The 27,695-nt window shown below is 39.4% G+C and overlaps 2 protein-coding genes and 1 long non-coding RNA gene across 4 annotated transcripts in view; 2 read left to right on the top strand and 1 right to left on the bottom strand.

Moving 5' to 3' along the window:
• The window catches only part of LOC148347806 (MAGUK p55 subfamily member 3-like), a 432,473-nt gene extending 417,409 nt beyond the window's left edge, over positions 1-15,064 (top strand). The window contains exons 2-11 of the mRNA XM_088323100.1: positions 3,413-3,609; positions 6,472-6,536; positions 8,423-8,440; positions 8,552-8,581; positions 10,542-10,685; positions 11,145-11,225; positions 11,299-11,392; positions 11,912-12,020; positions 12,094-12,216; positions 14,282-15,064. Coding sequence (XP_088179226.1) covers positions 3,413-3,609; positions 6,472-6,536; positions 8,423-8,440; positions 8,552-8,581; positions 10,542-10,685; positions 11,145-11,225; positions 11,299-11,392; positions 11,912-12,020; positions 12,094-12,216; positions 14,282-14,461 — 1,041 coding nt within the window. The 3' untranslated portion in view covers positions 14,462-15,064. The remainder of the gene's footprint in view (positions 1-3,412; positions 3,610-6,471; positions 6,537-8,422; positions 8,441-8,551; positions 8,582-10,541; positions 10,686-11,144; positions 11,226-11,298; positions 11,393-11,911; positions 12,021-12,093; positions 12,217-14,281) is intronic.
• On the bottom strand, positions 7,344-24,386 carry psmc5 (proteasome 26S subunit, ATPase 5). 2 transcript variants are annotated; one of them, XM_088323099.1, is made up of 13 exons: positions 24,330-24,386; positions 20,502-20,573; positions 20,357-20,426; positions 20,188-20,285; positions 20,045-20,101; positions 18,157-18,387; positions 17,967-18,093; positions 17,715-17,905; positions 16,522-16,620; positions 16,181-16,291; positions 16,026-16,112; positions 15,121-15,186; positions 7,344-7,570 (listed from the first exon to the last, which is right to left on the bottom strand). In XM_088323099.1, the coding sequence occupies exons 1-12, from the start codon at positions 24,360-24,362 to the stop codon at positions 15,133-15,135; spliced, it is 1,230 nt and encodes a 409-aa protein (XP_088179225.1). In that variant the 5' UTR covers positions 24,363-24,386; the 3' UTR covers positions 7,344-7,570; positions 15,121-15,132. The 2 variants fall into 2 exon arrangements, with proteins under 2 accessions (XP_088179225.1, XP_088179224.1); XM_088323098.1 differs by lacking the exon at positions 7,344-7,570 and having other exon boundaries at positions 15,062-15,186.
• A 2,904-nt stretch (positions 24,387-27,290) lies between these two features.
• LOC148347804 (uncharacterized) lies at positions 27,291-27,647 on the top strand. The gene is made up of 2 exons (XR_015848107.1): positions 27,291-27,437; positions 27,549-27,647. It is a non-coding gene; the product is annotated as an uncharacterized LOC148347804 (long non-coding RNA).
• The last annotated feature ends 48 nt before the right edge of the window (positions 27,648-27,695 follow it).

The raw sequence follows: 27,695 nt of genomic DNA, 5'->3' as shown, positions 1-27,695 counted from the left end.
GTTTTTTTCAATTTTTTCGACATACTAACCCCTTACGTTTTTTTCAATTTTTTCGACATACTAACCCCTTACGTTTTTTCAATATTTTCGACATACTAACCCCTTACGTTTTTTTCAATATTTTCGACATACTAACCCCTTACGTTTTTTCAATATTTTCGACATACTAACCCCTTACGTTTTTTTCAATATTTTCGACATACTAACCCCTTACGTTTTTTTCAATATTTTCGACATACTAACCCCTTACGTTTTTTTCAATATTTTCGACATACTAACCCCTTACGTTTTTTTCAATATTTTCGACATACTAACCCCTTACGTTTTTTCAATATTTTCGACATACTAACCCCTTACGTTTTTTTCAATATTTTCGACATACTAACCCCTTAGGTTTTTTTCAATATTTTCGACATACTAACCCCTTAGGTTTTTTTCAATATTTTCGACATACTAACCCCTCACGTTATTTTCAAGATCTTCGACATACTAACCCCTTATGTTTTTTTTCAACATTTTCGACATACTAACCCCTTACGTTTTTTTCAATATTTTCGACATACTAACCCCTTACGTTTTTTTCAATATTCGACATACTAACCCCTTACGTTTTTTTCAATATTTTCGACATACTAACCCCTTACGTTTTTTCAATATTTTCGACATACTAACCCCTTACGTTTTTTTCAATATTTTCGACATACTAACCCCTTACGTTTTTTTCAATATTTTCGACATACTAACCCCTTACGTTTTTTCAATATTTTCGACATACTAACCCCTTACGTTTTTTTCAATATTTTCGACATACTAACCCCTTACGTTTTTTTCAATATTTTCGACATACTAACCCCTTACGTTTTTTTCAATATTTTCGACATACTAACCCCTTAGGTTTTTTTCAATATTTTCGACATACTAACCCCTTAGGTTTTTTTCAATATTTTCGACATACTAACCCCTCACGTTATTTTCAAGATCTTCGACATACTAACCCCTTATGTTTTTTTTCAACATTTTCGACATACTAACCCCTTACGTTTTTTTCAATATTTTCGACATACTAACCCCTTACGTTTTTTTCAATATTCGACATACTAACCCCTTACGTTTTTTTCAATATTTTCGACATACTAACCCCTTACGTTTTTTCAATATTTTCGACATACTAACCCCTTACGTTTTTTTCAATATTTTCGACATACTAACCCCTTACGTTTTTTTCAATATTTTCGACATACTAACCCCTTACGTTTTTTCAATATTTTCGACATACTAACCCCTTACGTTTTTTTCAATATTTTCGACATACTAACCCCTTACGTTTTTTTCAATATTTTCGACATACTAACCCCTTACGTTTTTTTCAATATTTTCGACATACTAACCCCTCACGTTATTTTCAAGATCTTCGACATACTAACCCCTTATGTTTTTTTTCAACATTTTCGACATACTAACCCCTTACGTTTTTTTCAATATTTTCGACATACTAACCCCTTACGTTTTTTTCAATATTCGACATACTAACCCCTTACGTTTTTTTCAATATTTTCGACATACTAACCCCTTACGTTTTTTCAATATTTTCGACATACTAACCCCTTACGTTTTTTTCAATATTTTCGACATACTAACCCCTTACGTTTTTTTCAATATTTTCGACATACTAACCCCTTACGTTTTTTTCAATATTTTCGACATACTAACCCCTTACGTTTTTTTCAATATTTTCGACATACTAACCCCTTACGTTTTTTTCAATATTTTCGACATACTAACCCCTTACGTTTTTTTCAATATTTTCGACATACTAACCCCTTACGTTTTTTTCAATATTTTCGACATACTAACCCCTTACGTTTTTTTCAATATTTTCGACATACTAACCCCTTACGTTTTTTTCAATATTTTCGACATACTAACCCCTTACGTTTTTTCAATATTTTCGACATACTAACCCCTTACGTTTTTTTCAATATTTTCGACATACTAACCCCTTACGTTTTTTTCAAATTTTTCGACATACTAACCCCTTACGTTTTTTTCAATTTTTTCGACATACTAACCCCTTACGTTTTTTTCAATTTTTTCGACATACTAACCCCTTACGTTTTTTTCAATTTTTTCGACATACTAACCCCTTACGTTTTTTCAATATTTTCGACATACTAACCCCTTACGTTTTTTTCAATATTTTCGACATACTAACCCCTTACGTTTTTTCAATATTTTCGACATACTAACCCCTTACGTTTTTTTCAATATTTTCGACATACTAACCCCTTACGTTTTTTTCAATATTTTCGACATACTAACCCCTTACGTTTTTTTCAATATTTTCGACATACTAACCCCTTACGTTTTTTTCAATATTTTCGACATACTAACCCCTTACGTTTTTTCAATATTTTCGACATACTAACCCCTTACGTTTTTTTCAATATTTTCGACATACTAACCCCTTAGGTTTTTTTCAATATTTTCGACATACTAACCCCTTAGGTTTTTTTCAATATTTTCGACATACTAACCCCTCACGTTATTTTCAAGATCTTCGACATACTAACCCCTTATGTTTTTTTTCAACATTTTCGACATACTAACCCCTTACGTTTTTTTCAATATTTTCGACATACTAACCCCTTACGTTTTTTTCAATATTCGACATACTAACCCCTTACGTTTTTTTCAATATTTTCGACATACTAACCCCTTACGTTTTTTCAATATTTTCGACATACTAACCCCTTACGTTTTTTTCAATATTTTCGACATACTAACCCCTTACGTTTTTTTCAATATTTTCGACATACTAACCCCTTACGTTTTTTCAATATTTTCGACATACTAACCCCTTACGTTTTTTTCAATATTTTCGACATACTAACCCCTTACGTTTTTTTCAATATTTTCGACATACTAACCCCTTACGTTTTTTTCAATATTTTCGACATACTAACCCCTCACGTTATTTTCAAGATCTTCGACATACTAACCCCTTATGTTTTTTTTCAACATTTTCGACATACTAACCCCTTACGTTTTTTTCAATATTTTCGACATACTAACCCCTTACGTTTTTTTCAATATTCGACATACTAACCCCTTACGTTTTTTCAATATTTTCGACATACTAACCCCTTACGTTTTTTTCAATATTTTCGACATACTAACCCCTTACGTTTTTTTCAATATTTTCGACATACTAACCCCTTACGTTTTTTTCAATATTTTCGACATACTAACCCCTTACGTTTTTTTCAATATTTTCGACATACTAACCCCCCTTACGTTTTTTTCAACATTTTCGACATACTAACCCCTTACGTTTATTTGGGATATGAAAATTGCTTGAATGTGGCCATGAAAGAGGCGTACAAACCTCTTATAATGGACCCGGTCTCGGCAGGTGTACTTGCGGGCTTTGTTCGACTACGTGCCCTTCGAGGACCGCGCCACGCCCTGTCAGGAGGCGGGACTTCCTTTCAAGAGAGGCGACATCCTTCAGGTGGTGAGCCGGGAAGACGCCACCTGGTGGCAGGCCAAGCGAGTGGGCGACTGCAACCTGAGAGCCGCTCTCATTCCTTCCGCTCAATTCCAGGAGAGGTAGAAAGACCACCGACACAATGGAATAACTCATTCAATGCCAGACATTTCTCTCGATTGGTGTCAGCCAATTATTTCCATTTGGCCTTGGTGGGAATTCATTATCAAATTTACCGTTTACCAAATTGTTCAAATTTGTTATCTGACTCCATTAACCTAAAAAAAAAATACATTAACCCAACAATTTATGCGCGCTCGTTTCTTGAGGGAAAAATGAACAGGAAAGCCGACATTTTCACAGATTTAATTTCCCTAACAAAAGAACTAGGTGAACTCCATCGGAGACGGCTGAAGAAGCGACGTTGGGAGTCTCTTGGAAGCCTTTTTCTCAACTCCTTTAGCTTTCTCCTCTTGGGCAACGTCTCCCCGCAAGTTGGTGTGCCGGCTCCTCCCATGGGCGTGCCAAGGAAGCCCCCTGGGCTTCACCATCTCATAGACGAGGACCCCGATGTCTGGGCTCCTCAAACAACACCGAGCCAATCTGCGTCATCGGGGCCGCGTCTGGGCGTGCTGATTATCTTATCGGCGGTACGTCCCGTTCCTGCCGTTCCCGTAAACAACATCTTCCACCAGCCTGCCCTGACCTTGTACTACAGCCCAGTCAGTGAATATCTTTTGCGTTAAATGTAATTTGTATTCAATTGTATAAAACCTTTTATAGTCAAATGTATAAAATCCTTCAGCCTACAGAAACTGTAGTTCTATAGCTTTATAGGCATAGGACATAGCAAAAGAAAACGTGAACCCTCATATTTCATTAGAAACAAAGCATGTTTCTAGATGTTACCATTGTTTAGTAAACAACAGTTGAACGTTGCTACGTTCTTGAAAATACTCGTCTCTGAGAAAAAACGCTTTTGTCAAAAAATGTTTTTTCTCTGAGATAACTCCAATACAAGGACACTTTGCTTGCTTAGTCACATTTTTTTGCAAGAACACAGAACTTATGCATGAACTTCCCAAGAACATCCCATTTTTCCGGTGATGTCAACGCACGATTTTGGTCACCATAGCGATTGCGTTCCTGCGGATGTGCACAAAACGTCATCCCTTTCTTCCCCAACCATGATGAAAAAAAAAAGCTCTGTTGAATTGTTACCTACTTAAAATTAGCTTCGCATTTCTCACCACACTGCTTCACGGCACCTACTCGCCATATGCTTCTCTTACACACTCTCAATCGCTGGATCCAGGAAGCAACACTGGGAAGTAGGGTCTTCCTCGACGCGCGACACGCTCTGATCAACGCCACTCCTGCCATTTAATGGTGATATTTCACACTGAAATCATTCCTAGAGGCTTGATACTTGAGCTGCGCCAAACCCTTTATAAAACAAATGTATTTTTACACTTTGGCACTCGGGGACAATGCTTCTGAAAACATATTTATATGTCATGGCATTGAATGAGTTGAAAAGCATTCCAAAACCCTCCTTGGTAATCCTAATCTTCCAAAAGCCATTTTCTCAAAACCAAGCAGTCCAATGTGACACCTAAAGTGCTTGAACTGACATCATTTTTAGAGACTTGTTTGAATATTTTGATGGTAAGTAGTTAAAAAAATAAAAACAAGAAGCGTCGCACTTTCATAAAAGCCCACAAGGGGTCAGACTTACCTCAAGATGACTTCATTACTGACAGAGAACAGGACTATAACCAATTGAGCAAGTTCTCCAGATCGGTTCAAATACAACCTTCACGAATGTAGATGTTTTCCAAGAGTTGTAGTTTCAGGTCATCCATTTACTGCAGGGGTGTCAAACTCATTGAACCTCGCGGGCCACACGATAGAACAAACGTTCTCTCGGGGGCCGGTTTAGTAGATTAGAGAGAAACAAAAAAAAAAGAGAAAGAAATAAGGGAACGATAGGAAGAGAAAGGTAGAGAGTGTGGGACAAAAAAGAGAGAGACAGAGAGAGCGTGAGAAACGAGATAAAAACAGAAATAGTGAGAGAGGGGGAAAGAAAAAGAATGTAATCCAAAGAGAAATAGAGAGAAAAAGAGAGAATGGAAAAAGACAGAAGGGGAAAGCAAGAGAGAGAGAAAGAGTAAAGGAAAATATGAAGAGAGAGCAAAAGAAGGTAAAAAGACAGAAAGAAACAAAGAAAGAGAAAATGAGAAAGAGATAGAGAGAAAAATGGATGAAGTGAGAAAGAGAGATTAGAGAGAAAGAAATACAAGTGCAGCGTTTGTGAGGGTTTGGCAACATCAGGTGGACCCATTTCAACCTATAGCTCTCTTACTCTTGCGCCGCATCCAATCCCTGAGCAGGCCTGATTCGGCCCACGGGACGCCTGTTTGACCCCTGTGATTTACTGGGTAATGGATCTGGCGTTGGTGAGATACAGGATCGACAGGGGTGTTTTATGAGAGTTGTTTTGTCGCCATGGCAGTAGGCTGGACCTGCAACCTCGCCTCAGTCCCTTCCTGGACCCGATAACAATCCACAGAGCACTTTGCGCTTTTCTGACTTCCCTCAGACTCCAATTGAAGTCATGAATTTCGTTTTGAAGCTAGCCGTCTTCATGCTTTCTAGTTGGTTCCACATTGACAGTTGCGCCCACCTACTGTTCGACTGACACCATACACCGGTTTATCGCCGTCGCACACAGTCACGCCCAACCTATCCCTGTGATATCATTTGCTGTGTGCTTTCTGCTCAGAACATGATATGTAGTTAACAATAACATTGAAGCTGATTAAATCTGCAAAGCATTGAACCAGCGATAACCGAAGCATGAAGTTGCGAGGGGGATCTGCAATTCTACACCCTTGACTAAAACGGCAATGTGTTTTCATAAGAATGGGTCTTTTTGGTCTCTAATTGACTCTCCATTCCCCTGTCGCCATTTGATATCGCAGGCGCCTGCGATACCGGCTGAAGACGGGCTCCTTCCCATCTTGCGCCTCGCCGCAGGTGTCTCAGTGTAAGTCGCACCCGCCGCCACGACCTGCATTTACCCCCAGTGTTCTGGTTTGCCTGCGTCTTAGACGCATCATTCTTGCTGGGGACGCATTGTCTCAAATCAACTTGTGTCCCCGGGACGCATACCGTAGATTCCGGACTATAGAGTGCACCTGATTATAAGCCGCACCCACCGCATTTTGAGAGGTAAACCGATTTTGTACATATACAAGCCGCACCTGTATATAAGCCGCATGCGCCCACATTTAAACATGTAACACAAAATTAACCCAAACCCGACTGCAAGTCCCACGATTGAAACTAAATGGCCTTCATTAAAGTCCACAGTCCAAAAACCACAGCCGGCAAAATGAACGGAAAATGATACGGGTACTTAAGGTTTGATGCAGACCTGCAGAATCTGGGTCCCGTGAAAGTAATCCAAGGAAAAAAGTGTATATTTCCAAAGGTAAGGGTGGGAAAAATATATCGGATGAAGACATTTACTCACACAACTACTTTTTACGCCCTCTTCACTTTTTTTGTCTGTCCCTCACCTTTAGCGGTCCCTACTTAAACTCGGCACCCCGCGTTTGTTCCGCCCCTCATTTTTCGTTCACCCGTGCAAAACATATCAGGATAAGTGTCTAAAATAAATAAAAATAAATAGATTTCAAAAATATACAGTGGCAAATACATATTATACATGGGTTGAACATATCTACAAAGAAAGACGGTACACCGAGAGTTTTCAAAGCTTTAATAATAATGTAGCTTTGACAGGGCAGTTAATGGTAGCAACACTCGAGCGTCGCTGGCGGCCGTTAGAAAAATGACATGAATAAGCCGCAGGGTTGAAAGTTAGGGAAAAAAGTAGCGGCTTATAGTCCGGAATTTACAGTAGTTTTTGCCCCAAAATTGTCATTATTAGCCGATTACTTTTTTTAAGATTTGCTGCACTCCAAACTTTTCGTCAGGCAGATCTGCCATTGTTGTTTTGGTCTCGCGGTTCGAGTTTTCGTCCGCACGCCGATCTCGGCCACTGAGATCTCGTTGCTTCGAGATGAAAAAACAGTTTGTATTAGGTGAAAATCAACACAAAATTGGTAATTTCTTCAGTGTCAGTAATAAGTCAAAACATGATGCAGAAAGTGATAACAACGGCAATAATTCCGGCACGAAAAAACGGCGGAGAAATTCATACCTGTCAACCTGTACGTTTTTGCCGTACAAAGTACGTTTATTATGTTTTAAGACGTGTACGAAGAAAATCTGTACGGAAAAACGCAAATTTGACAATTATGGGTACCATCCGGTATACACCGACTATCACCAAACGGCAAATCAATTAAGTCAAACGCGTTCGAGTTGTGTAGTGAAAGGAAGTCTGTCTTTTTTTTAGAGAACCGGCTTTTTCGGCTCAACTCATTAAAAAGAGCCGGCTCTCAAACGGCTCACTTGGTTTTATGATTGATATTACGAATTATGTTATGAGCCTGTCTGTCTCTGTGTGTCTGTCTCTCTCATCTAATAGTCCATCCCCTGTGAGAATATTATTCCTCTCATGTGGCGCCTTAGCTCAAATGAATTAGCCATCCCCGTGCTAGACTATTTATATTTTGAATTGCCCGGTCCAAATTGTCCCTAGGTGTGAATGAGCGAATGAGTTGTCTGTCCCCGTGTGCCCTGCGATTGGCTGGCAACCAGTTCAGGGTGTCCCCTGCCCACTGCCCGATGATTGCTGGGATGGGCTCCAGCACCCCCGCGACCCTACTGAGGATAAGCGGTGTAGCTAATGAGATGAGATGAAAAAACGAGTCACTCTTTGCGAATCGGAAAAGAGGAACGGTTGTCGTGTCGCTTCATGCAGTGATCATGTGTCCCCTTCCTTGCTTTGCCCCCCCGCAGACGAACGCAACGACCGAGGTATGACACACAAAAATATTTAAATCAACATCGTTTATCCTCTTCACTCCATGTTTTTGAGAAAAAGACCGTCACCCCTCGTTCATCCTTTTCCCTCACTCTTTCCTGCAGAAGACGGTGACCTCGATGTAAAAGATGGAGGTAATTGCAAAAAAAGAGAATGGCTGCTTGCAACTACTCATTTTTTCCTTCTTGTGTCGCTCCACCATTGTGATAGACTGTATTCCCTCCTCTAATGCAGTTATTCGTTGCCGGGTTAGTCTGTTTAAAATGAGGCCAACAATGCCGTCTGGCGACTTTGGATTTCTTCTTCCCTCATTAACAGCAACTGGCATTAGTTTGTATGGCATTGTCCCATTAAGTGTCACCGCCCTCTATAGGACAAGTGCAGGCAACACCTTAACAGGGCATTATAAAATATATTTTAGTGCAAGGGTTAAGCATCAATTATAGGCATTTTTTATGGGGCATGCAAAAAAATGAAGGTGGTATTTCTTAGTGGTCAACAAGTATTGGGAATAGCTTCCTGTAACTGAAAATATAAGATACTGTCATTTTTAATCAGCACTTAAGTGGAGGTTTGTATCAAAACAAATTCATGATATTCTCAAGATCGAAAAATCTTACAGTATGTCTTGATAAATGCACACACAAGATTAAAAATCGCATATGTAAATCACAGGAATACATGATTCACACTGGATTATTTCTTTTTTTTTTTGGTACTGGAGAACTTGGGAAAAATGGCTTTGAAAGTCCTTAAAAAGTGCTTAAATTTGGCCATGAGAAAGGTGTACGAATATTGTTTGGGACTACAACCCCCATGTGATATGTGAAAACCCACAAAGTAGGGGGTAATTTCATTTTTCTACTGGCCACGTTCGCAGCAATAGTCGCCCAGGGATAATGGATTACAGGTGCTGTTCATTTTAAATAAAGGAAAGGAAAAAAAAAGAGTTGCCATGCATCGCCCCTGATTATATATTTTGAAAAAGATTCTATTTACAATAATAATTTTCCATTATTTTCATCATCTCTTTATAAAACTACTAAAAAGCTGGATTTTGGTGTGCCATTGTACATTAAAGTTGAAAAACATCGCTAATTACTTAACATTCTTGAAAAAAAAATGAATACTTTCATTTGTACTGTAATCTTTTGTTTATCGTGTTCAACGGGGATAAGAATATCTGTAAAGTATCTTCTCTATCACCACCTCCCATTTTTAACATGCAATGTGCACACGCCCGCTCGCAGCAATCGTCAACCAGGGAAAATGGGTCGCGGCCGCAGAGGTGTTGGTCATCTTAGACGGGAAGAACTGAAATAAGAGTTGCTGTGACTCAAATTTGCTCTCTCAGCCCTTGCTTCCAGTATTGGTCGACAGGCAGGGTTGGGTAGGGATACTTTAACTTGATTACTTTCAATTACTTTTGGATGACTCCAATAACAAATATGCTAATAAAAGACAAAAGAAACTAAATATGAATCAAATGACTCAATTTTGTGCAGGCTTGGAAGACATGGAACAGCAAAAATGATGTTGGCAAGCTGTTTGGATTTATTTTCATTTTGTTTCTGTGGCATTTGATGTTCGTTTTGCCGGAGATCAAAGAGATCAAAGCCAGGAGAGAAAGCTGACCACGTGTTGTGAGTCATCATTTGATTCATATTTAGTTTCTTTTGTCTTTTCTTAGCATATTTGGTATTGGAGTCATCCAAAAGTCATTGAAAGTAATCCAGTTAAAGTAACCCTACCCAACCCTGTCGACAGGGCATAATGGATCATAACGGAAATGCCGTCTGTAAGATTCTGCTCGCAGAAATATGGGATTGGGGATAAGGAATCGTGGCCGCACATGTGCAGTTTACCTTTTTAGTGGACAGATCGGCAAAAAAAAGAATAAAAATGCTGGCAGGCCCGACATAAGTTCACTCTGCCTGGCCCCACTCGCAGCATTGTGATTAGGGATAATGGATCACGGAATCTGAGATGCACTGAGGCCGCAAAGTACGAAGTAGCGAAGGCTTAGAACAGATCTTTTATTTATTATTTTTTTTACATATATTGTTGGGTTCAACCAATTTTGTTCGCCCGCAGCCGCCCTGCGTCGGAGCTTCCGTCGGGATCGTCACAGTTCACCGGTCGAGCCTCGCACCCCCGCCGCCGATTTCCTGATCTACGAGGAAGTGGCCCTCTACCTGCCCCGCCCCGCCGAGAGGCCCCGCCTTATCGTGCTGCTCGGTAGGTGCCACCTAGGGCTGCACCCTTAACTGAAATCGATTTGATAATGCGTCGTGACTTAATGATATTGTGTCATCACAAGAGACTGCGGTCATTTTTCAAGCATTTATAGTTCCCTGTATGTCATTTTTCCATTCTGGGGTCCAATCAGAGGCAAGTTTTTACAGCGCTAGACGATAAAGGTGGGGAAACGTAAGCAGCACGCTATGGCAGACAGCAACCCTAGCAAAGCTCCCCAGAAGAGGGCGCTGTTTTCTTCAGGGCTACCTTCTCAAAAGCCATTCAATTCATTATTGTAAAAAGTGGGCTTCATTGGCATTAAAATGTTTGAAACACAGTTTTCAAATGTCTTAAAAATGTGAACACATAAGATTTACATTTGTTTAAACTAAAAAGTCGTTTTTCATGATAAAAACGCTCTCTGAATCTCCTCCCTCATCGAGTGCGTGTTGCGTTCAGGATCGCTGGGAAGTCGCGTCGCCGAGCTCAAACAGAAAGTGATCGCGGACAACCCTCGACTCTACGGATTGGCCGTGCCTCGTGAGTGTTGGAGAGGGGGGACGGGGACGCATCCGAGTTCTCTCGTCGGACGTGTGGGTGCGCTTGTTTTAAGACACCACGCGACCCAGGAAGGTCCACGAGCGCGACGGCGTGGAGTACAACTTTGTCACAAGAGCTGCTTTCGAGACAGACATCCTCGCCGGAAAGTGAGTACTGTATTTTACCGATATTAAATAGTCTGTGGTTGCATACAAATGAGTAAATAGATTTCATTTCAAATAGTTATCGAACATAAATGAACATTATGACATCGTTTCACTACTAAAATAAACAAATTCATCTACCGAATGGTTACTGTGCCGTCCTCACTCTGAAGTATCTCCAGCCAGATAGCTAGCGAACGACGGCCTGATTCAGCACTTTTTTATCCATTATCTGCATCGCTTATCCTCAATAGGGTCGCGGGGGTGCTGGAGCCCATCCCAGCTATCTTTGGGAGGTCTCCATTTACTTGAAAAGCGCTATAGAAATGCAGACCATTTAGCATCTTGATTATCCTCAATGTTTGGAGGCTGACTCCCTATTGATGTGTGAGTGTGTGTGTGAATGGGTACGTGTGAAGCACATTGTAAAGCGCTATAGAAATGCAGACCATTTACCATTTATAGAGTCCTGAAAACAATGCCGAAAATTCAAGGAGGAATATTCCTTCCATCCTCTTGCAGGTTCATCGAATACGGAGAGTACAAAGACAATTTGTACGGGACCAGTCTGGAATCCATACGCAGAACTCTCCTTCAAAATAAAATCTGCCTCGTGGACGTGCAGCCGGAGGTTTGTGACGGGGTGGGGAAATTCCACCTTTTCCTAGAGAGACTCTTATTTTGGCCCTCTTTCCCTGACAAAGGCCTTGAAGGTTCTCCGCTCGGCCGCTTTCAAGCCCTACGTCATCCTGGTGAGGCCTTCCATCTCGGACGGCGAGAGGAAGTCCCTCAGTTCCTGTTCCTCGCTGGTCAGCGGCCCTGTCGCGGTAAGCCATCTCTGTAGCGCATGCACGAAAATGGATGGCCTTTTGGAGGAGAAAATGCTTTTTGGGGGCTGATTCTAACATTTTGCAAGGGAATGATTTGGTGCTGGATTTTAGCAGGAGTTAGTTGCCTGTTGGTTTAGTCAGTCGGTTAAGTCAGGATCCCTGCCCTTGGAAAACGCATGAATCAAACACATTTTCTAGCCTATCGGAGAATGGGCAACTGCAGCCTATATGTTGAGACGCGACTGGAATAATGAAATCCAGGATAACCGAGAGAATGACAGTGTTCTGGTTTGCCTGCGTCCTGGACGCATTATTTTTGCTGGGGACGCAACTTATTTGACACGAAATTGTAAGTTATCATTTTTGAACAAAAATGCATCGCACTCCAAACTTTTCGTCAGGCAGATCCGCCATTGTTGTTTTGGTCTCACAGTTTGAGTTTTCGTCTGCACGCCAATCTCGAGTGTAAGTCCGTCTCTTTAGAAAACCGGCTTTTTCGGCTCAACTCATTAAAGAGCCGGCTCTTAAACGGCTCACTTGCTTTGATGCATCATATTACGAATGACTATGTTGTATAAAGAAGTTAAGAAAAAAATGAATTATAAAAGGAGAAAATGAAAAAAGACAGGTTTGTAGTTATCCCGTTAATCAGTATATTACCAACAATAATTGAATGCAGAAAATGAATTCATAATTTGAGTAAGAAAATATTTTATTCTACTTAATTCTATTTGCATGTATTTTTCCTTCTACAGTGAACGTCCAAGCGACTTCATTTTTGAATTTTTTTTATAATAAACCTCATTCATGTCGAACAACTCGGTGTCTCACAACAAACGTACATGTTAAACTACATAAACATTTTTGGAAAAAAATAAAAATTGGGGGGTATTTTGTAAGGGAAAATACAACAGTTTGTAAGGGCGTGGATCACACTAAATTTTGGGGAGCCATAGATCTCTGTTGGGACCCATAGAATTTTGAGCATTTGAGTCCCCGGGACCCATCACTTTTCACATCTCAAATGAACACTGGAATGAACTAGTCTGGTCGGTGCATTTCGAAAAGAACAAATTGGGAATTGGACCTATATAATATAAGACACTTTTTGATACACTTGGTTGGCAAACTGATGGTTTCCGCAGGTGACTTTGCAAAAAAAAAAGAATTGAAATACACATAAATAGCATACATATTTTAGTATGCATTAGTAGGAGCTAAAGGTAGTTAACTCGTCACATAGGTTTTAATTTATTTTAACCACATTTCCATTCAAAACACACATTTTAAAGTCTACTCCAACTGCAACACTCTAAAATTAGTTCAGTTCAAAAATAGACAAAACTAATACTCTGTTAATTATTGACCCAATGCCCTGTGTTGTTTTGCAGTCACAACCATTATAAAAAAAAAAAAAAAATCTATGTTCTACATTTATTTGATCATTTCAAATGAAGTATGCCGTATTAGAAATGCTTAAAAATAATTTGTCACATGTTTTTGAATGTATTGCTTTTTTTATTAGGGTGAAAAAATAAAAATAAGCCAATTTGATGTAGTGTCGGTTGCGAGTTTGACCACATGGTCAATCCATTCTCAATTTTTATCGTGCTATCATTGAATCCGTTTTAACTAGGTCAATCAAAGATGGAATCAGTAGTGAGGATGGCAGAGGAAATAATAGGTACTGGCCTCCCGTCTTTGCAAAGTATCTACATCGAACGAACGAAAAAACCTAGACAATCCCAGTCACCCTGCTCGCAGGTACTTTGATGACCTGCCGTCTTCACTCCATTGTGAGCAAGACTACACGTCTTAAAGAGAGTTTTTACCCTATTCGTATGGTCAACGGGAATTGATTTAGGTTATTATGTATAGTATTATTATGCCTCCGACCTATTCTACTCTAGTCTTGTTATTCACATATTCTTTCTTTTTAAACGATTCTATATAATATCTCTTTCAATCTATTATTTTATCAATATTGAGTTCGCGTGCCAAATGATTTCTTGTATATATCATGTTTATGGTTTATACTGGCTGAATAAAATTGTGTGCGCAGGATCACGACCTGGCAGACATGAGGCAGTCGGCAGAACAAACGGAGCAGCGTTTGGGCCACTGGTTGGATTACGTCCTGGTGAGGGAGGACTGGCACCGTGCCGTGACCGAGCTGCACGGCGTCCTGGAGCGGGTGAGGACGGAGCCGCAGTGGGTGCCTGTCTCTTGGTTTAAGACCTGATACACCGGACTTTCTTAAGGGTGGTTTGATTCGGATACGAGAGAGAAAAGTCAGCTGCATGTTTGATTTTTAGGTTTCCGATCACCAGGATTCTTTAAAAGTATCAGCCGGCAGTACCTTTTTTAGTACCTGAGCTAAAGATTAGGAATATTTCTTTGGTGCTCAGGCTTTAGTTAGACATCAAGTCCAAATAAACCTGCTGCTAATTACTAACACAACATAATGGTTCAAATCTAGTGACACATTTGAGTAATGATAGCAAATATATCCCCCAAAATGTGACTTGTATAGTTATGCATTTTATGACATCAATATTATAGTCTGGAAAACTAAAACATTTATTGTGTAAGCAGATAAATTATTGTGTTCAAGTTTAAATTATGCTTCTCTAGCTTTTTTTTTTTAAAGTAACCCATTATTGTTACATTATCTAAAAACCCCTCCTCTCAAATTAGGGTTTACAATCAAGTGAATTGGATAGGTTGGTATTTTAAGTATATATATTGTTCACTGTGAATTAAGGGAGGCAAATTGCCATCCAGTGCCAAAAAAATTGTTGTATGTGTATGCTGTGGACGATAAAAAGGCAATCTGAAACGGTCATTTTCAGCAATCATTTTTAACCAAACACGCAAACAAAATGGAGGCAATGTACATACGAGGCTGTCGTGTCACTTCCACAACTTTTTGATGGACATGTTCTTCTCGCTGTCCTTTTGCATCACCTGCAAAACACAGCCGGGTTAAAAACGATTCAATGAACCGTGATATTGTTACCTTTCAGGTGGCAAAGTCAGAAAAAAACCTTAATGATTGTAAATGAGTCATACTGGATTTCAAGAGACACTCCTGATCAAAGAAGAGAGCTTGGGTTAAATGTAAAAAAAGCCAGAAGATTGGACCAAGGCACTCATTCGAAATACACACTTCAATATCAAGTAAGAGAAATCATTTATGGTCCTTGCTATCAAGTCCACATTACTTATAATTTGGGAAAAGTATATTATTTTCTTAACTTCACCTAATTGTTAGCATTTTGGCTATATGCTAACAGTTACCTGAAGCTAAAATAGTAAGAAGATACTTTTCCCATACAATAAGTAATAAACTAAATAGCAACAATCAATGTTACATTTTTATTACCCACTCTAAAGTTTGTCTCTTTTCACTTTAATGCATTTAACCCAGTCTCTTTGAATATTTGCTGAAATCCTGTAAAACTTCAGTAAAGTCTCGTTTCTGTGGCACAGAATACATGTCAGATTTATTTTCCTCTGTCTTCTGACCAGTGCAAGTATGCCAACATATCTCACACTCTAGCTTTTTGCCTCACCCACCAAATCAACTCTATAACGGCAAATAAAAATGACATTCATTGCTATCCAATCGCGTGTCTGCTTGGTTGTTAGCTGAAACTAGCATAGCAATATGTTACTTTTGAATTTTTCCTTTACTGTCATTGCTAATTATAGAATCAATATATTAATTAACACAGACTTGGTGCACTTTCAAAATAAAATACCAATCTATAGCCCAGATTTTTGGGTGTTTAAAATGACCTTACCTTGGCCACCGCCATCTCAAAGTCCTCCTGTGTGACGTGCACTCGCCTCTCTCGCAGCGCGTACATGCCCGCCTCTGTGCACACGCCCTGAACGCGCAAACTACATTCAGTTCCGACACGACACACCACACAAATGTCCGCAGGCATCAATTCACCTTGACCTCGGCACCCGACGCTCCAGGCATCAGCTCGGCGATTTTCCTCAGGTTGATGCCGCGGGTCAGGTTCATCTTTCGGGAGTGGATCTTGAGGATGTCCAGGCGGGCCTTGGCCAGAAAATGGAGACTGCCGTTAATAAAGTACTATTCCTTCAGCCGAATGTGTCCCTATTGTGTCTTTGAGTGCTTACTACAAAAATTCCACAATTGCTAAACTAAAAAAAGTCAAATTGAGTGCTTATAACAAGATTATACGTCCATGCCCTTTGGTGAAATGGTTTAACCCCTTCCTAGTATAGAACAATAAAAGTTGGTGTGGATTTGAACGAATCGGGCACCTCTTCATTCGGAGGGGGGAACTCGATCTTCCTGTCGATCCTCCCTGGCCTGAGAAGAGCCGAATCCAAGATGTCGATGCGGTTGGTGGCCATGATGACCTGCCGGCGGTAAAAACGTTTGTGTCGGGGATAGACTGTGGTGAACTTTTATTATTACCTAAAAAACAACTCAAGGTTTGGATGCAGGTAATACAGGAAGTCTGTATTCACACATTGAATACAACCATAAAACGCATACCGTCTAGTTTCAGTCACAATATCCAAATCCCTCGTTTCTGTTTTAAGTCTCGCCCACACGGAAACCAGATTTAAATATTGTAAATACGGTTTCACTGAATTACCAAGTGCTAAAATTATCAAATTTCAATTCCATCTTCATATTTATATATTGAAATAAGCATCAAAAGTTTGTATTATGATGCCTCTTCCAAGCTTTAAGATGCTGAAAATTCACTGTACTAGGGACTAATATTTGCCAAATGGAAAACCTCTTAAAAAATAGACTATATTCTTATTAAATGTCCTTTAAAATGAAACCGCTTGAGTGCCCACAATAGTATTTGACAATATTCGTGATTGATCGATTGAAAAGGAGTCATGACCACAATAGCCAAACATTGAATACGACAGAAATAGAACCCGGTACACGGCGACGACGAGCATGAGGTTTGATCTCATGATCACAATCCTGTTGGTAGCAGACAGTCATCCTGAAGGATATTAATGAACGCAAAAAAAGCACCACAACTATTGAGTATATCTGATTATACTTATAATTTTATGTTGTCAATATCTAAAGTCCTGGTCACACTTATACAACAGTGTATGGTTGCATTTTTCCCTCTCAAACTATGCCATTTTTTACACGTTATTCATGAATAAATACATTTCATTTGTTGTGGTCAATATGTGTAGCATAACAAGAGAAATTAACATTTTGAGTGAAATCACATCTTTTACATTTAAATACTCTATATCAACACATTCTATTCCTTTTCCTTTATTATTGTTTTATTTTCAGCACAAGGAGAATGCTGGAAGTGTGAATTTCCCTACAGGGATGAATCAAGTATCATTCTTTTGGGGAATTTAATCATTGTAGAGTGATGAATATAATGCACACTTCAGATTAAGAATGGTTTAACCAAAATTCCATTCAAATCCTCCTCCTCCTCATTTGGTACGACACCCACCTTGATGTTTTTGGTGGCCTCGAATCCGTCCAGCTGGTTGAGCAGCTCCAACATGGTCCTTTGCACCTCGCTGTCCCCGCCCGAGCCCCCTTCCAGGCGGGAGGAGCCGATGGAGTCGATCTCGTCCATGAAGATAATGGAGGGGGCGTGTTCTCGGGCCATGACGAACAGTTCCCGGACCATGCGGGCACCTCCGTTCGCAAAAAAAAACACATTAGACCCTGAAAGGAAGCCCCCTTTGGCGGCACTCACCTTCCCCGATGAACTTCTGCACCAGCTCGGACCCGGACACCCGGATGAAGGTGCAGTCCGTGTGATGGGCCACGGCTCTGGCCAGCAGGGTCTTTCCTGTGCCCGGAGGTCCGTACAGCAACACCCCCTAAAACCGGGACAGACCCCGTCAGAAGACCCCGGATATTTTCAATCCCGGAGGTCTTCTCACCTTGGGCTGCGCGATGCCCAAAGCCTCAAATAGCTCGGGGTGCTTGACGGGAAGCTCGATGACTTCCTTGATCTCCTTGATCTGCTTGTCCAGCCCGCCGATCATCTCGTAGGTGGAGTCGGGGACCTTCTCCACCATCATGAGGGACACCAGGGGGTCCACTTTGTTGGGGAGGATCTTGTGCAGCGTGTAGCTGTCGTTGCGGAGGGCCACGCGGCAGTTGGGGGTCACCTGGGACGAAACGCGCATATCGGGGACGCTATGAAAACACTCCTGTCAAACGTGGGGCTGCAACAACGAATCGATACATTTGATTATCAAAGGCCTTGCTGACAAGGTTCATCATCCAATTTGCGGCCCTAAAAAATGCAGATTTCACACTTTGCATAGGAGTGTGCAAGTGACATTCAAAATCCCTGTATACTATTGTCAACATCTCATAAGTCGCTGGTCTGCTATTGGTTTGTGTGATGACTTCATAATGATGCCAACTGGTTGAACTCCCTCCTATAATGCCTTTCTCCTTTTGGTTCTAAGCATCATTTTTTTATGTTTTTTACTGCATACGTCCAGCAGTGGGCATGCACGCACAATAAATAACCACGGAATACAACATTGTCAATACCAGAAAATAGCATTAGTACAGTATTCATAGACAATGCAGATTTTGTAAGTTTCTATAAAGTAGTGTGGTAAACTACAGAAAATGCATGTTATTTAGTAGCACAGCATTCAGTTCAGATTCTTCGGCGATATGTTAAGACTTAGCAAGTAGGCAATACTATACAATGTTGGTAATGGATTTATGAACTATGCGTCCCAAGACTTGGAGTGATGCTAAAGGGAGAAGCAAGAAGATGATAACCATGGAGAGGAAGCTTGCGATTGCAAAGAAATTTGGAGAATGGTTACCCTAGCATGGAGATTAGGACTATGACTAATAATAAGGAAGGAATGACAGGAACACAGCAATGACAATTTTACACTGAATTTTGAGTTAAATCTGCATGTCTTCCCCTACTCGGCATCCATCTACTAACTCCACTCTACCAGTTCAAGCCACACCCAAATGTATGAGACAATTTTTCCGTTCCATGTATTTTTAGTTAAAAGTCATATACAGTCGTTTCTCGCTTGACATTGAGTGTTGTATTCTGCCCTTTGATTGGCTAAACGGTCTACCTGCTTAGTATTTGGTAGTAGTCGTTTGTCAAAATCAAACAAGTTTATAGAGCATTTTTAATTGTCAAATACTAGAAGCCTAGAAAAAGGGCAGTTTATTGGTTTCAGTACATTATAGAATATTTATTTTTATAATAATTGTTTAAAGTATTGAATGATTTTACTTCGCAGATTTTGCATATTATTGGATAATTTTGGAATGTAACCCCCACCAAAAATGAGGAACTACTGTACATGTATATCACATTTATATAGTGATTACTATAAAGTATTTTGTTTTATGCTTGATATTTATACAGTTTTAATGTTTAATAGTGTAGCGGAGGTTAAGAACACATTCTCACCCGGAGATTCCCACCTCAAAACAAATTCATGTCAAATCTCGGGGGTCTATTACGATTCGGTTTGGAATACAACCCCATAAGTCAGTTTAGTTGTGAATTGGAAATCAAAACCATTTTTTCTTATCCAATTACAACATAAGTTGATATTTTGTACACATGGTTTCCTTTGAAATGTGTAAATTAAGGCATTATCATACGGGGGAATAAGATTTAGATTGTGGTTTTATTCTCCATACTGCCCACCCTGACAAGAATTTAATCAATCTATGTTTAACCTTAGTGCAAAAATATCCCTACAGTATCAACATAGAGTTAAGCAACATTAAAGCAAGACAGATTTAAGAGAACAATATAGTACTTACATCATTGATGTCGATGTTTTTATCCACATCCACCACAAATTTGCCTTCTGGGTGCACCTGATTTCAAACGTCACATAAATACATGATATGTATCAAACCTGTGTGTGTGTTAGTTGTTTTTTTTCTCTTTGTAACGTGCGTACCTTGACCAACACTTTCTTTTTATCCATGACCCTGACCACTTCTCCCACATAAGAGCCCTGCTCCTGGAGCAACTGTAACTCCTCGCGTAGGAGGCGCACTGATGGAAAAAAAATCATTGAGAATACCATCAGATATCGAATAAGAAGGTGCAATGGAAAAGGAGATTACCTTTAGCATTGAGTTCATTTCTCTGTGCTTGAAGTCGTCTGAGATTCTGGCTCTTGTCGTTGACGGTCAACTGTTGAAAACAAACCACAAGGTCAAATCGGGGGTGGGGGAATTCTGCAGGACTTCTTCTAGAATATTGTCTTACTTGTAACTCTTCTATTTTCGATAAGTAGTACTGGCGCAGACCCGAGCCTCCTTTACTGTCACCCATTTCCATCTGAAAAGTAATCATTGAATCACAATAGAATACATTATTTTTATTATGCAATAAAGAATGAATGAATTTGGTAAAGCACATATTTCGATATCGTTTTTTTACTTAATTGCTTTAGTACGTTTCTCTGATCTTTTTAGTCAGAAAGTTTGTCATTTCTCAATAAACAGTAAACAAGTCGTAAAACTTCACGGATTACCTGCAAAATCCATTTTAGTGTCAGAATCCTTGGTTTATTGCTCAAATATAAACGTCAGTGCCGTCAGAATGACAGGAAAATCAAACTGGTGAGTCGTGTTCTCGACGCAACACTGACTGTGGTGCAAAGCTCTAACGCTGAAGACGCTTTACGAAAGTTCTAATGACAATTGTAAAATACACTTGAGTGAGGGAGATTGATGACAAGAGACTGGACAAGACTCGGTTTACGCTTTGGGAGACCAAGTCATTTCAATACAGAAATCAAAAGACAGCACAGATTATTAAAAAGAAAAAAAATGGTGGAGTGGTGGAAACTTACATAGCCCCAAACTATTAAAATTGATTTATTCCTATTCCGTTTCCCCTCATGTTCAGAAATGAGGTCCCTGTAGAGCAGTGGTCTCCAACCTATAACCTTAAGTCAGGGATCGGGAACCAATGGCTCGTGAGTCATATATGGCTCGTTCTAGGAGTACCTGTGGCTCAGAGACAAATTTGATCGCGTGCAAATTTTCTCCATCTCCTTCAAAACTTGAGCCATTAATCCTGTTCAGATACACGCAAAGCCAAACCAAAGCTGAATCATAAAGCAGTACTTTGTAAAATATAGAGGGCACGTTTTTCTCTACAATTTACAGTCAAGGTGTCACACCCAAAAAAAATTAAAAATAAAAATCTTTTTGGCTGTGTAACGCTAAAGAATCCTTTATATAAAAGCTCACTGTATAACCTTTGTTCAGATACCTTATGATGAATCCACAGAACAAACTGTAAATTCGCCAAAACACCGGAAAGAGAAGTTAAAGTTATCTGATTGGGTAAGTGGGAGGAATGGGTGGAGCTATGCAAAAAGTGCAAGCACTCCCCTCCCATCTCTCGCCCTACTCCGTCTGCGCCAAAGGTAAGCACACCAGGCTCCCTGTTTGCAGAATGTTGGGACGTTTTTACAAAATAACTGCTTGCATCTGGTTTTAAAACCAATATGTATGAAAAAAAGGGTCAAAATGAGTTCAACCGATCTTGAGTCATTGCAAGACAGAGACAAGTTTAAAGTGGTATGTTTGTTGATTTTGGGACACGAGCTCTGGCATTATTCTCTTTTCATCATTTTGATCAAATCATTAAAAATAAATGTGCTGAAGACTAAGCTTTTGTCTGGGGCGCGGGTTTGGCAATTTAGTCAATTTGTCTCATAATATATGGTGTGGCCTTTTCCCCAAAATAAAATTCATATATTATGCTCGTATGGCTCTTTGAGTCAAAAAGGTTCCCGACCCCTGCCCTAAGGACATCTGAGGTTCCCGCGGACCTGTTCTAAAATGGACTCACAAGTGCTGGGTCATTGTTTTTGGTAATAAAAGGATTTGTAGTGTTTTAATGAGTCTATTTAACCCTCATTCAAACCGTTAACCAGATTTTGGTTGATTGTGGAACCAGTTGATCATGTTGATCACAGCTGATAATGATACCCAAAAATTTGCATAGTCAAGTCATGTTTATTCGTGACACCTTACCCAAAATCTGACTTTTTGCACTACTGGCAGTTTTTTATAGCTTGCCACTCCTTGCACATTGCTCTCTGCACTATTGTAATTACAGCGTTATGTTACAGTGTTAGTGTGTACCTGACTTGTTAACCTGACTGCCCATTTTGCACATCTGGTTAGCTACTCTTCTTGCACTATGGTAAAATACTATACGTAGCCAAATACAATACAACTTTATTTATATCTGTACATTCAAGGAAACTGTGGGGGTCAGATGCATCGACATTTCGTTCTGTATACACGTGTACTAGAATGACAATAAAGTAGATCTGAATCTGAATCTGAAAAGGAGTCTCAAAAGGCTAAACAGATTATTGCAAACTACAGACTATTATGACACCAACCCCGGATCTAAAACCTACATGAGGGCAAGGAAAAACTCAAAAACCTCAAGATGAGGAAAATGGAGAAACCCTGAGAAGGGACAGCACATGAGGTAATCCCCCTTCCAGGATGACCAGGCTGCAACGGATGTTGCAAAATTAAATAATACACATATATTGTGAACATAAACTGAAGTAAAATAATAGTGAATATAGTACTACTAATAAAAACAGATTGTTTTTTTTGTCTGCAACAAAAATACGACTTCAGAAATACTACAAAACTACCACAGAATTACTATACAACTAAATATTAAATGTAAAGGATAAAAACTGAGACCTAATACATTATTTTGTCGTCCTCCTGATAAATAAGAAAATACCATGGAAGTACGACTATGATTCAAAAATACCACTACATTAATTCTATGATACAAAAATACTACAGTATTACTATGATACAAAAATACAATTACAGAAATACTACAAACTACAGCAATATTAAATAATACTAAGGAAATACACCAACAACACTACAGTATACCATACTACAAAAATATATAAATATTATGACAGAAATACTACAAAAATACTTCTGCATTAGTTTTACAACAGAAATACTACAAAAATACTTCTGCATTAGTATTACGACAGAAATACAACAAAAATAATTCAGCATTAGTGTTACGACAGAAATACAACAAAAATACTTCTGCATTAGTATTACAAAAAAATACTCAAAAAAATACTTTTGCATTAATATTACAACAAAAAAATACTTCTGCATTCGTATTACAACAGAAATACTCCCCAAAAATACTTCTGCATTAGTATTACGACAGAAATACCCCAAAAAGAATTCTGCATTAGTCCTACGACAGAAATACTCCAAAAATACTTATGCATTCATATTACGACAGAAATACTCCAAAAATACTTGTGCATTATTAGTCTTATGACAGAAATACCCCAAAAATACTTATGCATTATTAGTATTACGACAGAAATACTGCAAAATATTAGTGCATTATTAGTATTACGACAGAAAGACTCCAAAAATACTTCTGCATTCGTATTACGACAGAAATACTCCAAAAATACCTATGCATTATTAGTATTACGACAGAAATACAACAAAAATACTTTTGCATTCGTATTACGACAGATACTCCAGAAATACTACAGATGTACTACTAAAATAGATGTACCGACACAACTGCAAACTGTTCAGAAAAAAATGAGAAGTTTAAACAAGTACTTTTAAGAATTTGAAGTATAAGCAGAGAAACGTACTACAGCAATTGAGACAAGCTAATATCGATAGTTTGACAATTGAACGATATTTGAGTAATGTAGCGTGTCAAATTGAGTTTGTGACTCTGTGTTCTACCGAACAACGTAAAACAGAATTATAAGACAATTTAATTGCGGTAAATATGTTAAAACAAACATTTGACGCGTGAAAATGACACAGCGCGAGCTAGCCGCTCGACTAGCTTAGCCACAATGATACAGCAAACCGGGAGCAACTTAGTTGTCAAATAAACCCGGTTTGTTCATAAACTACGCTCTTAATAACGCGTTTGATACATCCCGAGTGATTCGAGTATAAATGCGAAGTAAACCGCCGTCGTTGGCAAGGAATTGGTGTACGTATATGTATGAAAAATGTCGAAAAATGCACCTACATTGTCGGTACTGTCCCCCTCCATCTTGGACATCTTGCTTCCGTTAGATGTGACGTACTTCCGGTGTAGCTGTTAACGATGTGGAATTGACTCGGATGTCCCCACAGCGCCATCTACCGGATGAAGGAAGAACAGTGAAACCTGCCTATTTCTTAATTCCAAGAAGAGAAATATGTTTCATGTGAAAACATTTAATTCAAAATGAATTGTTATGGAATTGTGATGAAACTTTTGTGGCGTTAAAATTTATAAGGTAATTTGGTCGAGGGTTGGAGGTGTATTTATTTTGGGTTTGGTAGTTATCGACAGGGTTGGGTAGGGTTACTTTAACTGGATTACTTTCGATGACTTTTGGATGACTCCAATACCAAATATGCTAATAAAAGACAAAAGAAACTAAATATGAATCAAATGATGACTCACAACACGTGGTAAGCTTTCTCTCCTGGCTTTGATCTCTTTGATCTCCGGCAAAACTAACATAAAATTCCACAGAAACAAAATGAAAATAAATCCAAACGGCACGTATTCCGTTACTCCCTAAGTCTGCACAAAATTGAGTCATTTGAGATTCCTATTTAGTTTCTTTTGTCTTTTATTAGCATATTTGGTGTTGGAGTCATCCAAAAGTCATTGAAAGTAATCCAGTTAAAGTAACCCTACCCAACCCTGGTTATCTAAAGCAGTTTCTCAACTGGTGGGGTCGCAGATCCGTTTTTAGTGGGTTGCAAGGCCTTTTCCTTGTTGAAATAATGCTAGGAAGAAGAATAAAACAGTCGATGGTTAGATTTTCTGCCAAATCTCTTCTTCCTTTTCAGTAAATGGACATGCATGAGAGGGACCACATCTCATTTCTTGTAATTTTGTTGGTTTTATTTCCCTTTTCTGCCCATAATAGGTCCCAAGAAAGTTAGTGTTTAGGGAAAGGGAGGAAAGGTGGAAAACAGTGACAACCACAGTTGAAGATTGAGTTGAAGAATGAAACAATTGGGAATAACAAAAATAGTGTAGCTGCTGGAAAATATAGTAATGATTTAGCTTTTTACCAGTATACTGTTTTTTTTTTTTATCCACATCATTAAATAATTATTCATGTTTATGTCGACACCTTTTTCATATTTCTAGAATAAGCAGTGGCGTCTAAACTAGATGGCGCTGTATTGGATAGTGTAACCGAAAATAAGTGCTACAAAGCACAAGGGAGAATACAAACTACAGAGACTCAAAGGGGCCAAACCACACTGCAGCCTTGAATCGTATTTTCAACCTCGGAGTATTTAAAGCAGGGGTGTCAAACTCATTTTAACTCTGGGGCCACACGATACAACAAACATTCTGTCGGGGGCCGGACTAGTCGATTAAAGAGAAAGAAAAAGAGATGAAGAAATAAGAGAAAGAGGGAGGGAAAAGGAGAGAGGGCAGGACAAAGAAAGAAAAAGAGAGAGAGGGAGAGAATGTGAGAAACAAAAAAGATAAAAAGTCATGAGAGAGGGGGAAAAGAAAGGGAGAGGAAGAAAGAAATCCAAAGAGAAATCGAAAGACAGGAGGAGAGAAAAGAGAAAAGAAAGTGCAAAGGGTAGGAAGAGAGAAAGAGAAAAGAGAGAAAAGGAAAAAAGGAAGTTAGAGCAAAAGAAGTTAAAAAGACAGAGAGAAAGAAACAAGTGGAGAAAAAAACAAGTGAATGACATAAATGCAGCAGAATTTTTTTCCCTCGCTTTGGATGAATCAACAGATGTCAGTCATTTATCCCAGTTCAGTATTATTGCACGCTATGTTGACGGTGACTCGCTGCGTGAGGAAAGTCTTGCCGTTTTGCCACTAAAAGGGACGACGAGAGGAGAGGATTTATTCAAGTCTTTCATGGAGTTTGCAAATGAAAAGAATCTACCAATGGATAAACTTATTTCTGTGTGTACCGATGGTGCTCCGTGCATGGTGGGGAAAAACAGGATTTGTAGCGCTGCTTCGTGAGCAGGAGAACAGACCCATTCTCAGCTTCCACTGTATTCTACATCAGGAGGCACTTTGTGCGCAAATGTGTGACAAGCAGCTTGATGACGTGATGTCACTGGTCATTCGGGTGGTCAACTTTATTGTTGCCCGAGCTTTAAACGATCGCCAGTTTAAAGCACTGTTGGATGAAGTGGAGAATAATTATCCCGGTCTTGTTTTGCACAGTAATGTGCGTTGGCTGTCAAGAGGGAAGGTGCTTAGCCGTTTTGCAGCTTGCCTGAGCGAAATACGGACTTTTCTTCAAATGAAAGGCATCGAGTATCCCCAGCTAGCGGACACTGAGTGGCTCCTCAAGTTTTATTATCTTGTGGACATGACTGGACATCTGAACCATCTCATTGTGAAAATGCAAGGCATTGGATATACAGTCTTATCCCTTCAACAGGCAGTCTTTGCATTTCAAAACAAGCTGGAAATCTTTACTGCGGATATTGAGACTGGTTGTTTACTACACTTTGAAAAACTGAAAGTATTTAAAGATGAGTGCACAGCAAGTGACTCCCCTGAACATTTTGATCTCCATCAGCTCGCAGTTTTCACATCTTCTCTCCTGACGTCATTCAAAGCACGCTTTGGGGACTTTCGTGAGCACACTAGTCTTTTTCAATTCATCACTCATCCGCACGAGTGTGATTTGGACAAAGTAAACCTGAGGTTCATCCCCAATGTCTCTGTCAGAGATTTTGAAGTAGAAGTTGCTGACCTGAAGGCCACAGACATGTGGGTTAATAAGTTCAAGTCACTGAATGAAGATTTGGAAACCCTTGCACGAGAACAAGCAGAGCTGGCAGGCAAACACAAATGGACAGACATGGACAGACTTCAGCGCGCAGACCAGCTGATTGTCAAAACCTGGAACGCGCTTCCCGTCACGTACAAAACACTGCAGCGTGTGAGTCTTGCTGTATTGACCATGTTTGGATGTACGTATGCATGCAAACAGTCGTTCTCACACCTAAAACACATCAAAACCAACCTGCGATCACGTTTAAAAGATGGAAGCCTAAACGCCTGCATGAAGCTGAACCTCACCACCTACCAACCGGACTACAAAGCCATCAGCAAAACCATGCAACACCAAAAGTCGCATTAATAGTAAGTCAGAAGTACTTTTCTTATCAATAAATACCTTTAATTTTATTTTGAACAACGTGTTATAACAGAGTCTTATTATAATATATATATTGTTGGTCTTCTTCGATTTAGATAAGAAATTGCTGACCTGAGGGCCTCAGACAGCGGTGAACAAGCAGAGCGGGCAAGTAAACATGGACAGATATGAATAAAACCTCAGCCTGCAGACCAGTTGATTGTTATAATTATAAATAATTGTTAGTTTTTGTTATTAACTTA

This window comes from Urocampus carinirostris, chromosome 19, assembly GCF_059441175.1.
Source record: "Urocampus carinirostris isolate Australia breed hairy pipefish chromosome 19, RoL_Ucar_1.0, whole genome shotgun sequence".
Taxonomy (NCBI): domain Eukaryota; kingdom Metazoa; phylum Chordata; class Actinopteri; order Syngnathiformes; family Syngnathidae; genus Urocampus; species Urocampus carinirostris.
This window is presented reverse-complemented; position numbering and strand designations above follow the sequence as displayed.